Below are 13,310 nucleotides of genomic sequence, written 5' to 3'. Positions count from 1 at the left end.
GGGGTGGGGGTGGGGGAGGGGTGGTAGTTTGACCACAGGTCTCCCCACTGGAGCGAGGGAATCTGTCAAATAGTGCAGTTCTATCTCTGTACAGTACTAAAGCAATTAGTAAAAGCAGTCACACCAGGAAAAGCTTCTGTGTTGTGTGAAACTGAGGAAAATAGACTCTTCTGCACACCACCACATGTGTGTGTCTTGTGTAAGTGTGCAAAGGTGTAATAATTAGTTTCTCTTCAGTGTGTTAATCTATTAATCTATTTGTGTAATGAAGGCAGCCATATTTGCTGTTTTTACAACTGTTGACATGACTGATGTGTTTTTCCATGTCGCTATAAGAGGTTTTTTGCGTTAATGATCATTGCTTATTTTTACAAGAAAGAACTATTCAGCTCAGCAGTTGCATGAATCAGATGTTTGTACATAATGTACATGGAACATCACTGACACTAATATATTTAACAGACTCAACGTGTCTAAAATTGTTCTTGATGAATCTGTCACGAAACTTGGTAAAAAACTGTAAAAATGAAACAATACTTTGACATTCTCACAGTCACCTGTGAAAAAAGGAACAACAGCACCATCTATTGGATTTTTGTTGAAAATGTCCGATAGATTCCAGGTAAACTCTTGCTAAAATGCTCCACTGTGATCACACAGATTAGGTCAGTTACCTTTCAGTTTGATGCTTTTGTCTGCTCCAAGTCTGTCCAGGACTTTAGTCCAGGATCCTCTGGTGACCAGGCGTCCTTTAGACGTCATGAGGACGATGGAACTAGAGAGTGAGAGACAGTGCATCATTGTAATGTTCACATTCAGCTTATCATAGGTGCATGTGTCGCCTCTTTTCACCTCCAGCCTTGTATTGGAGCAACACTCTGACAGTTTAGACAGTCGATGCATCTTTCAAAAAACAAAGGAAACGATTTGGCAGAATATGGAGGCAAACCATCATGAAGAGTCTTAAACAGAGAGCTAGGAAACAGCTGAAGGGTTTTTAAGGTAGTTAGGTTTGACAGCGGGGCGGCTTCGTACCCGTCTCTCAGTCCACTGACGTAGTTGTCAATCTGTGCAGGGATGCCCTGCAGGATGGAGTTCTTGAAGCTCTTGCTCTCCACCACCTTCCCATCAAGCCCGTCAATTACCGTCAGATGCACCCCGTCGTCTGCTTGGTACAACTTCTTACCATTCACCTGTCACAAGAGAGTCACCCAATCACAGCACAGCTCTGACAGCAAAGCACACTTCAGTAATATCACTGACTCAGCAGTACTTACATCAAACAACACGGTTCAGTCACATTATGTCTGACAAAATAATAACTTCATCTGTCTAAATTCATCTTTTGCACAAAGCAGTTTAGTTCTTCACTATCTTTATCTTTTTGCGGTACAATGAATTCTGGGTAAATTAAGACTTTTGTTCAAAATAAAAAAAAAAGATCGACCAAGGAACCACATCCAACCCCTCAGCTCCGTTTACCCTCAGCAGAAAATGTTTGTCTTTAGGAAGAATTCAACAGTTACAAGGACGTTTAACATGAAGAGGGAAAGAAAAATGTGATTTGGTCTAAAAACTCTTTCTCTTCTCTTTACTTTCTCTATAACAATGTTAGCAAACCACAAATTATGAGCCATGTTTTCCTGTTTTTTGTTGCTGGATGCTACTGGTTAGCGCAAGTGTCATTGATTGTTACCATGGTAACATTGGTCTTAGGACTGAGTTAGCCTGGGGGAAAGGGGCTGGTTCCACAAAGGTATGTCAGACTGGTCTGTAGTGTTCATGTTGCTCACAGATCAGTCTGATGTCAGACTGTTACACACAGATACAGACTGACTCATTCTAAGACTAAAACATTAGACACCTTTGTGTCCGACTGTTTGTTATATCTAAGCTAGAGTCAAAGTCTGTCTTTGTGAAACCAGGCCCTGTTCAATTTGTGAGTGGGAGTAAAAGTGAAGAGCTTTTACTTTTATCTTTTATCACTAGTATTCAATAAGTGTTTAATGAGCTGTAGTAATCTATGCATGAAGCCACAGAAAAAACTAGTGGTCTGAGTCTCAGCTGTTCAAGCAAAGTGACAGTTCCTCTACACCTACTTCTACACTGTCTGTACGAGACAACGGATACCTCAATGAAGGCAAAGTCCTCCTTGATGTGGAAGAAGCGGGTGTTGTAGGATTCCAGCTTGACCTCCAAGAAATGTTCCGGTGAGTGCTGAGGAGAGACAAGCAGAGGAACAGAGCTGACATCACAGAGCTACACAGATGATGTGAGATAACCACAGCTGAATAAGACAGACATTCATACAGGATGTGTCACATAACCATACAGCAAACAGCTCTTCAATTACACTGGAATATGTTTCTTAAAAACAGTCTGAAGAGTGTGTTAAATTTATTTATTTATACATTTATTAAGTATGAAAATATTTGAAAAATGTATTGATTAATTCAGATGCATGTGTCACATGACAGCTGTGCAGTATGGCCACATAAGCAGAAAGCCATAGTGATGTGTGCTACCTACGTTTTTCACCTTGGGAAACATTGTGGACGGGAATCAAATGATTCAAATTTGTATATTTATATCTTGTTAACTGACTGGTTTATTGAATACTTTGAGTTTGTGTGTTTTTATTTAATTTATTTTGCTTTATGTATTGCTCAGATTTTTTTTGAAACTTGAATGAAGCTGGTTAAAAAAATACCTCGCATCAGACATCAGACACAGAAACGCTCAGGTGAAACTAATGACATTTACCTACTGAAACATACTGTATCTTACTGTAAATGGAGCAGAGCATCATTAATCATTAATTAATAATATTAATGGCATCGGTGTCATATCTGCTGAGTCTGAAATCCTTCCCTCTTCACTGACAAATGGACTTTTAATGATCACCTATAATATTATTAATTATTATTTATATATTCTGCTGAGTGAAATTTAACAGCAGTAACATCATACTACAACAGCAAAAAGTGTTCAGACCTGTTTAGTAACATCTAGTTTTTAATTAAAGTCTCTTGAATGAATGAATGAATGAATGAATGAGGACACACACACAAACACAACCACTTCTTCTCACCAGCCTGGCATTAGGTGTCTTCCTGGGCATGGGTACATCCACGACGGGCAGCTCGGCGTGTCGGGGGTAGGCCTGGGCCATGCAGTTGCTGGGGGGACTACCTTTGGGGATGATGGCTGTGATCTTCACCCTCTCACAACCTTTGACAGAGCAGAAGGCGAACTGCTCCCTGTCGTTGTGGGCCTTCACCTTCAGGAAGAGCAGGCTGCAACCCACACAGCAAAGCTTCAGACATCAGACATTTCCTTTGGTGGTTTGCAACCACAGGGAAGAAATACACTGTGATGTACAGATTTATTTGATACTTCAGTTGTTCCTGCGACCAACCAGCACCTGCCCGCTCATACTGGCTGTGCATGGGGAGTTTTGTTCACAGATGTATCTTTATCTTTTACTGCACTGAGGACACATAGGACATGTAGTCATTAAATCAAACCTCCAGTAAAGTTATTATCCGTACTGCTCTGTTGTCAATATCACAGTTTCCTGACCCGCTTCCTGCTGCCTACCTACTTCAACCTGTTGGACCTATTGTAGTTGTGTCTGCACTGTTTTCCTGTGCAGTGAGGGATGACAGCTTTCTAAGTTTGCTCAGTCACAGTTTCACCTCCACATGAAGTCCTTTAGAATTACCATGTTAAACTGACCATCTGACCTCTCATGTCTCTGAACCTGTTGGAGACCAGGGCTGCAGTCGAAAATAGTTTTTTTCTTAGCACGGTTCAAACTGAGTGAAGTAACCTGAAGTATCTGAGCAGCATCATGATCAGAGCTGCTCCACTTCTCTAAATAATAAGGAAAGGAGGTTCAATGCTTCCTATCTCATCTCCTTCCTTTACAAAAGGAAAGGAGAAAACAATTCCTTGCTGCAGGAACATTTAAAGTGATGCATCATTGTAGTTTCACCTTGGCAGAGCCACGTAAATGTAGAAACAACAGAGTTTTATGTTTGAGACTCGATCCAGAACCGATGGAAACCCTTGTCTGATTGACTGAAGCCCAAATCCATAAATATGATTTATTCTCTTTAAATCCAGTCAGGAGTCATCATGAAGAACAAACATATCATCTTTATCATCATCATAACAATCTATAAATCTTCTGCTCACTGCACTAAAAATAATTTTTTACTACTACCACAAAACTCTCTATATATTCTATAATCTACATACTGATGTCTGAATATAATTCACTCTGGCCCAGACACACTTATTTTCATTTAATTATTATTTTACCGACTCAACTTTCTCTATTTGTTTATTTCTTTCATCTTATTTCAACTGTTCAATCCTGTTTGCTTGGTTTCTGTGGTTAGGAAAGGAGGATTTATCGTTCATGTGTTATAAATAAAGTTGGTTTAAAAAAATAAGAAGCTTAGTGTAAGTGCAGTTGGATTTTCTCTGCACCGTGTTTGTCTTTTCCTCAATCCTTATGAATTCTCCCTCACATCTTTCCTTGACCTCATGACGTTTTCCATCAAGGTCAAGGAGAGGTGGTTCAAGAGATTATTTTGACTTTTCAACCACAGCCCAGATCTCAGCTATTACTGTGATGAGTTGGAGTTGGTTTACCAAAGCTTAGGTTGATGTGTGGGGACCAGAAAATAAGAAGCCAATAGAGGCTCTTTAAGCTGAATGTTGGAGTTGCTCTGGTACTGATACTAGTATCAGAAATGTCTCTGATACTGCCAAAAATACCGGATCAAGTATCGACAAGTGCGTGTCCATGCACTGTTCCAATACCACGTTACTTATTAATAAACTTTACAGTTTCACACCCAGGAATCAATTTTTCTTTGCTGCTCTAAAACAGTAGTTTACACAGGAAGTTGTGCCTCTAACAGCTACTTTTCTAACTGACTTATGGGAAATAGCGTAACGTTAGCCATTAGAAAAACATTAACAATTTGGAAACATGTTACACTGGAAAGTCCCAGCAGGAACAAGGCAACGTGTACAATAGGCATTAATATCAGGGGGTGGCACTAGTGTTAGGACAACTAGTGTAGGAGCTGTTATTTATTCCTAGATTTATTCATTTATTTAATGAGCAACAGTCACATTAGATAAAAAAGTGAATCTTTACTCATGTATTCGCTCATATTTTACAAATCATATCAAATCCATATAGGTTTAGTTGTAAACAGCTGATAAACCTATACAATGTTTTTAATGCATTGGTATTGGATCAGGTGTGGGTATTATTGATAGTGTCACTGTGTCTGACCCGGTGTCTTCCTCCCAGTAGTAGTATCCTCTGGTCTGGTGGGAGTGGTTGATCTTCTCCCTCTGCGTCGTCCTCATGAAGACGCCGGTCTTGCGGGTCTGTTTGGTCAGGCGGTTGTGGATGTCGGAGATGATGGTGAAGGTGGTGCCTTGTGGGTAACAGAGGCCCACGTTGATCCAGTCATTTCTGACACAATAAACAGAAAAAGGAAAAGTAAAATACTGACTTCATCTCGCAGCAGACCCTGTTCTCACAGGATTATTTAATCAGTTGAATATAAACTGTGGATAGAGCTGAACAAATTGCTTGATTAACTGATTTAGAAGTAACAACAGTGAATTTTATTCATTTATAAAAAAACAATGGAAAACACTCTCTGGTTTTAGCCTCTCCAGTGTAAGGACTTACAAGATGTTTTACTGTTAGCTGCACACAACAAGATGATGACGACAATGATTTGATCCAGTGCAAACAAAGATTAATTGCTGCTATAATTATTGTAAAGTAATCATAGACTTAACCTTGTTATTTGCAGTAAACAGGAGATTAAGTGTTTGAAATTCAGACAAGAAAACAAGTGAATAAAAGCTTGTGCTTTAACTTCATATGTCCAACATTAAACATCTGGATGCTGCCTATCACTCAGCTCTCCGATTTATCACCAACAATCCACACAGCACTCGTCACTGTGTCTTGGGCCCTCCCTTCTCTATCGGGTGAGATCAACAGTCCTATCTATTCATCAGTCCTGTGCCCAAGACATTCTACTTTTAGTACATGTTCTCAGGACTGGCTGACGTTATATGTTCCAGCAGTAAATACTAATCTTGGTAGGACAGCCTTCAGATATCATTTCCCTTCCCCCATTAGGGTGGAATAATTTACAGAACAGACTGAAACTGGCCACGCTGATACTGATATTAAATTACCTGTCTGTTGTGGAGCACACAAGATCTATTATTAAACACTTCACTCCAAAAATATATCACTTTAAACTTAATGGTTTAATGATTGCTATATACTGAATTCACAGTTTAATAATCCAGTCCATGGATTTCCTCTTTAGTCCCACAGAAGCTGCTCGCTGCAGCACTGACTGAAAGATTAGGTTTTTCCAAATGAATCAATGAATTAAGAAAAACCAAATATTCAAAATGAATGGAAGTCAGAGCCTCTGTATAAACTCCACCAATGTCAACATTTCTTCAACAGGACAGCACATTTAAAAGATTATGATCCATTTAGTTAAGTTACAAGATCCTTTATCAAACCTTCAGAATCAGCAAGAGGTAGCTTTATTTTACATCACACTGATCAAAGAGCGACTGACTAAACTATGATCAGTTAATGAACCCGAAGAAACAAACAACAGCTGACAAAAACAAGCAAGTCGTATTTCAGCTCCTCCTGCAGAGAATCAGTCTCACTTGTTTCCCTCCATGAACTGTAGATGGGGCTGTTGGTGTTTGCACCATCAATGGAAATTGGGAGGGAGGACTCAGGCCATGGGGAATAGCTGACATGCTTCAAATGACAACCAGCCTTCATGCATTTTAAATGGCTGCAGGCCGCTCTGTAAACACTCTTTGAGGGGAGGACCACGGAGCGAGGCTCTCCCCATTTCTGTGGTGAGTCCTCATGAATAACAGAGTGAGAGGAGCGAGCCGACAGCCTCCGTCACATTACTTCACCGCCCTGCCGTTTACTGACAGCCTTTAAGGAGGGGTTAGTTTTGAAAAACAAAATTAATCCTGTCAGCTAACTCCCCATGTCACCACTATCGCATGTTTCACTGTATATGTGTTCCCTCTGTCTATATTCTCTCTATAACTTGACAACAATTCAACCATTTCATGGATGAAGTCATCAGTATACTTCAAACAAAGTGCCAGTCAGACTCTGAGACCCCCCCCCCAAGCTATAATTCATAACTTTTCCACATTAAAATGTCTAGACCTGTGTTCTATATGTTGTTGAGTTGTGTTCTTACAGTATCTCAAATGTTTCCATCAATTCTCAAACCAGAGAAATTTGTGATTTTAATCATTGTAACGTTTCTTTTGGTCACCTGTTTGTCTGACAGAAGCTCAACATTGACTTTTATCTAGTTTTAAGCCACATACACTTTTGACACCTTGGTGGTTTTCAGCTCTATATTTGAACCAGATGAAGGATTTTAGTCGTCGGACGTCTGGATCTGAAGTTATCAGAGAAACAAGCTGAGGAAATGTTAGACAGCTCAGCTCCCAGCTGCTGGAGACGTCCTGTCCTGTGTCACTGAAGAGCGTCGCTGAATCTCTGCTTTTTAAAGGTAAACTGCTTTCTGGGTGTTTCTACTGGTTTTAATCCCCTGGTGTGTTTGTTATGGAGAGGAGGACACCTCTGTGGATAATTCAGCTGCTAGGTAAAAACCTGCTGAACGTCTGCTTCATAAGTTTTCAGAGAAACAATCAGAACAAAGGTTAGCATCAATCTCAGCTCCAGCTCTTCCCTGAGTCTCTGTCCTCCGTACAGCGTCGCTCAAACACTGACTTTAAATGTCAAACTGCTTCATTCACCAGTTAGATTCCCCAGGTCTGTTTGATTTCCTGAACCACTCACACTGAAGGAATCCAAACCGGGAGGAGCCTACGGTAATGGTGGTAAAGACAACAACTCCCATAATGCTAGGCTAGTTCATGATGTCACCCAATGCTATCTTTTGTTATTGTTTTGATTGAGAGACCCATAGAGGCAGAAGTTAGACTGTGTGTTTAAGTTTACATGCAGTGTGTGATTTTTTTCTCTTAATTGCATCTGTGTGAGTTTGTGCACTTCAAGTATTTATTTGTTTGTGCTGTTTAAAGTGTTTTCATATATAATCCTTTTTAAACGATCCAAATTCAGTCATCTTAGGGCGTTTTCACACTTGGTCCCACTCAGCCCTCAAAACAAATAAAGAAAAATTGACTACACTAAGTGTACTTCTCCATTATCATTGACTTCTGTCGAACGTGTGTGTTGCGAGAGAAACAGAGCGTAGTGGACAGTTGTCATTTGATGGTTCGCTCTATATGTAAAAGTACAGTAGTTACTTCCTCGCCCATCAGTCTTGCTGTCGTTACCATGGTTCTGTCTAGGTGTTTTACAGCCTGTGATCGGTGTACAGCAGGATTAAAACACACAACGTGAACCTGCAGCACTGAAAGAGACACAGAGTGAAGACACTTGAATCTGGCACATTTACATCACACTGATAATTCATGCGTGCGACCTGCTGTTAACAGTCTCTGAGTGAAGGTGGTTGTTTGTCATGAGTGTGTGTGTGTGTGTGTGTGTGTGTGTGTGTGTGCTGTTACAGGTCGGGCTCATGTGTCCACTGACTTGTTGAAGTTGATGAGCCAGATGGTGACCTCAGCAGGCGCCACCTGGTCCCAGTGGATGGTGTAACCTTTAGCAAGTGTGATCACAGGTTGGAACTGCTGGTAGTGTTTCCTCTTCCCAAGGGCGCCCTCTAGTGTCAGAGGCCGATCAGGGTACTCATCCCTCACTATGTCCATGTTCAGGTTGGCAGGGTTACGAGTCTGGACGTAGATCTGAAGAGAACAGAAGAGAGTTAGATGCCGTGGGCTCAGGTTTACCCGTTATTTCATCCATGTAGTCATTCAGACTGAGACAGAAACCTGGCGCGTGACCATGAAAACAAAAAAAAACTAAACAGCTGTCAACTGATGAAACTAATTAACATTCATATATTAAAAATCTTCTCCTTTTTGACATCTGTGAAGTTTTTCATTGACCCAAAGTGAGTGACTCTAATGGTTTGGTGAACTGCTCATTAAACCATGACCTGGTTTTACATGAGACTATGTAACTTTTAAAAGAGAGCTGAAATCATGAGCAATAGATACAATACCGATATTGATCCCAATACAGTGTGTGGACTGTGTTCCAGTGTCAATCTGTTTTCATTTTCCTCAAAACACATCGAACACACTGAATATTACAAACAACACATTTTCAAAAAATGCTGTCATAAATAATCTCAATATTTGATCAGGAGTTATCCAAGACATCCGCACTATTAACCATCTACAACAGCTCCAGCTAATTTGCGCAACACCCATGAACAATTCAGCCAACTAAGATATGTATGAATGATTTCTCATTTCCCACAAACACATCAAGTTATTTATGATTCTGCAGAACTCTGAGATTTGGAAATGCATGTGATGAACTGACGCTAAACAGGGTGTAGCAGAGGGTAGATTTGTGTTTGTGAAGGCTGATCTGTGAATGTGGGTGTTTGGTGTGTGTGTGTGTGTGTGTGTGTGTGTGTGTGTGTGTGTGTGTGTGTGTGAATGTGTGTATGAGTTTGACCCCTGTTCACCCACCTGTGCGTAGCGGCCGCTGCAAATAGCAGCTTTCCAGTCGGGCACGTCGATGCAGTCAGGGTGACGGAGCAGCCAGTTGTCCTCTTTCACCAGGAAAGCTCCGGGATACTCGCTGACTGAGCCGTCAATGTCGTGGAAGACGGTCGTCTTGTCCCCGTCCATCTGCATCTTATTAAACCAGGGACCCGGTTCCCCAAAAAACACCCGAGACGTGATCTGCAGCAGAGGGATCGAGTGAGAGGCAAACATTTGAAGCTCACAGTGGGTGTTTTATGCTCATATGCTGGTTTCCAAATGTTCTATACTTGATATAAATATGGCTAAAGAATCTCCATATAAAAATATCCAAATTTTTTTAAAAGGATCAGATTAACTTGATCTGAGTTTTAATTTCTTTACACATTTTTGATAAAAACTTGAAAAACAGAAAACATGGATACAGTGAGATTGTTAGTGATGATTTTTTTTTATCCCCATTTGATTTCAAAGTAAAATCAGTTCCACCAAAACCTCTGGATTCATCAGTCCAGATGTTTTAAGCCCTACACACTGACTCACAGGGACGTGGTCGAAGGTGATGTCGGTGACGTTGTTGTTGGGGCAGCTCTGCCACGAGTTGTTGAGCCTGAAGCCAAAGGCGCTGGTGTGACGTCCATCCAGAGCTGTGTATTTCCGAAATGTACAGTTCTGCACGTTGATGGGGCCGTCGTAGATCTGCATGCCCCGGATAGGAAAATCACTGAAACACAGACACACACACGTTTGCACAGCTATCTTTGTCGGGACCTGTCATTGACATAATGCAGGAGACCAGAAGAGAGCGTGAACATTAGCTTACAGTCATCAGGTAGACACACACGTCTCCATCGGAAAGCTAATGTTGCTCTGTGTCTGCAAGTTTGAAGTTTAGCTTCCTGAAGTTTAGCTTGTTGAGGTTTAGCTTCCTGAGGTTTAGCTTGTTGAGGTTTAGCTTCCTGAGGTTTAGCTTGCTGAGGTTTAGCTTGTTGAGGTTTAGCTTCCTGAGGTTTAGCTTGTTGAGGTTTAGCTTGTTGAGGTTTAGCTTGCTGAGGTTTAGCTCTGGTTTAGTCTCCTCCATTTCAAAAATATCTGACTAGTTATTGGCTTGTCGCTAACTTTTTTTTTTTCTCCAGAGATTTGTCACTGTTGAAAACACCACTGAAGAAAGACTGAAACAAAAACAGTAAAGTTGCTGGCTCCAAAACAATGAGCTGAAAAACACGTCTCATATTATATAACCATATGTCAGGTACCACATCATGTGCAAGTATATTCCAGTTGAAAAAGTCAGTGTTTTAGATGTGTTGTATAACAATGTGAACACCGTCTGATGTGTTCAAGGTCAGACACACACCAGGACGTGGTGGTACAGTGGAAAAACAGACGGACTAACGACTATGATTCACATTCTGCAGTGTGTGCATGACTCCCTGCCTTGGATGCTGATGAAAATCTTTTTCTATCCAGTGGCCTTCATAAAATGTTCAGCGCGGCACAGCGTGAGAGCACGATGGCAATCGCATGCCTGACTTTATCTAGTTGCATCAAAGAAAGTCAGGCTCAATATGAAGCATCCAGACTGAAGCCCTTTATGTGGACTTCTCTTTTCCCCACACAATAAAGGAATCTGTGATAATTCTACTGTTGAGACATTCCTTCTTTACTCTGCCAAGTGGGCCGAGGCTGATTCCGAGCATTCCGAGTCTGTCTCCCACACATACCAGCCTCTATTAAACTAGCACTCCACCCAAAATCTATCTTTGGAGTTTGAAGCACTGGGCATGAAGAGCGGCTGTCAGACGTTCTCACTGTGCTCCTTCAAGAAGAAAAGCAGCTGTGCTCAGGTTCAATTAACGTCAGCTCAAAAAGATTACAGAGGCAACAACTAACCCATGGTAGAGAATCTCCACAGTTGGTCAAACATTTCTCCATTGTCCGTCCATATATCGTCACTTAACACACAGTTTACATTAAGGGTGACCAGACGTCCCCATTTCCCAGGAGCAGTCCCTGTTTTTGGTGGACTGTTTGCAGAAATGCCCCCTTTTTATTACATGGGTAAAAACATTGGAAACTAGAAATGTGGTTCCACATTTGTGCAAAATAACACTTGGTATCCATAACCCACACATATGAGGCGTTGATTACAATGCAAAACAGTTTCTGTCTGTAACTTTATCTTTCATAATGACATTTATCTGAAAAGTGTTTCATTGGTCCCTGCTCTCCCCTGTGGTCTACTGCAGTTTCAAACTGGGTTACATTAGGTCTAGACATCAAGGTTCCACAAAACAGTATTTCACTGACTATGTTGAAATGGGAGCGTTTACATGTGCATGAGACTCTGCTCTATTTACCACTTTGCACTACCACCAGATTTGGCTTTTTCACTGGGTCACCAGTATACCATAACCACAGTAATAGTGATAGTAGTGTCCATATAAACACACTCAACATATTTAGGACCTTAAATGCTTTTTTAAAAATAATGGTTATATGTATCGTAGATGTCTTTCACTTTTTATCAGCATTAACTGATCTTTCAGCTGCTTGAGCGACCAGCTGAAATGACAAAATCATACAAATCATTTGTTTTTAGTCCCTAATGTGGCAGCATACACAGCTGATAAAACCAAACCAACGAGCTGAAAGAGACAATAATTTTCACTTACATGCCACGTGGCAAGGTCCTGCCAGTGAGGTCAGAACCCCCGGGTCCCCAGATCCGGGTGTCAGGGAGAGGCATCCCGTGATTGTCACTTTCACCCACAAACAGCGAATTCTTCACCTGCTGGCGAGAGCCGTCATCGTCTGGAAACGTCCCTCCACTGCACACACATGACAGGGACAGTTAGAGTCTGGAAGAACCAAATGTAGTGATAGTAGCATTGCTAAGAGTAGATGTAGAAGTACAGTACTCTACAGTTGTTTTCTTGATGCTATAGTGAGAATTCCCTTTATTTACATTACTTGTAAGTCTGACTGTGTTTCTTTGTTGAGTAAATGTAGCTTTAAATAAATATGAATCCACCACAGGTCAATAATCTGTTGTCATCCCCAACACTTCACTTCAATGACGTGAACAAAAGCACAAATAAAAACAACTTGTTTCTCTATTGTCACACCCTGACAGGTGACTATTGAGAACAAAAAAACAGCGTTAGTTAACAGAGAGTTATTACAGAGAGTTATTACTGAGGTTATGGGGGCCAAAAAAAAATAAAATACAGACATAAGGAAGAGGAAGTCCGTGGTCAGTTTGGTACAAATGAATAACTGATTAATTTCTTTAACTTAATTGCAGTTTACATGAAGCTAAACTGTTAAGTAGTTTTCGTCTAAGATGGATACACATTACATCTGCTGCATTGTCTCTCTCTGTATAACAATGTTCATCTGTGTTGTATTACATAAAAGCAGGTCAGTGCAGCACAGCACCTCGAGCATGTGTGTGTCTGTTATCCACATACTTTGTGTACTTACTAATATTCATATCATGCTCAGTGATGCAGAAATACACAAAGAACTTTGAAAACTATAGAGCCAGTCTTCCCCTGTTTGAATACAAATAAAAAGGAAATTTTACCTAGCACCAATTTTTT

General features: G+C 40.8%; 1 protein-coding gene across 3 annotated transcripts in view; it reads right to left on the bottom strand.

The window, feature by feature from the left end:
• Window positions 1-13,310, bottom strand: part of cemip (cell migration inducing hyaluronidase 1) — a 188,607-nt gene that overhangs the window by 4,466 nt on the left and 170,831 nt on the right. For all 3 annotated transcript variants that reach the window (XM_087170154.1, XM_087170153.1, XM_023393249.2), the window contains exons 20-28: window positions 12,381-12,536; window positions 10,249-10,429; window positions 9,691-9,906; window positions 8,681-8,892; window positions 5,318-5,503; window positions 3,092-3,296; window positions 2,131-2,217; window positions 1,036-1,193; window positions 675-775 (exon numbers count right to left, since the gene is read on the bottom strand). In XM_087170154.1, the coding sequence (XP_087026280.1) occupies window positions 675-775; window positions 1,036-1,193; window positions 2,131-2,217; window positions 3,092-3,296; window positions 5,318-5,503; window positions 8,681-8,892; window positions 9,691-9,906; window positions 10,249-10,429; window positions 12,381-12,536 (1,502 nt within the window). The remainder of the gene's footprint in view (window positions 1-674; window positions 776-1,035; window positions 1,194-2,130; window positions 2,218-3,091; window positions 3,297-5,317; window positions 5,504-8,680; window positions 8,893-9,690; window positions 9,907-10,248; window positions 10,430-12,380; window positions 12,537-13,310) is intronic.

Source organism: Seriola lalandi, unplaced genomic scaffold (assembly GCF_002814215.2).
Source record: "Seriola lalandi dorsalis isolate HSWRI2012SDOR001 ecotype SW California unplaced genomic scaffold, Sedor1 jcf7180002054931, whole genome shotgun sequence".
Classification (NCBI taxonomy): domain Eukaryota; kingdom Metazoa; phylum Chordata; class Actinopteri; order Carangiformes; family Carangidae; genus Seriola; species Seriola lalandi.
This window is presented reverse-complemented; position numbering and strand designations above follow the sequence as displayed.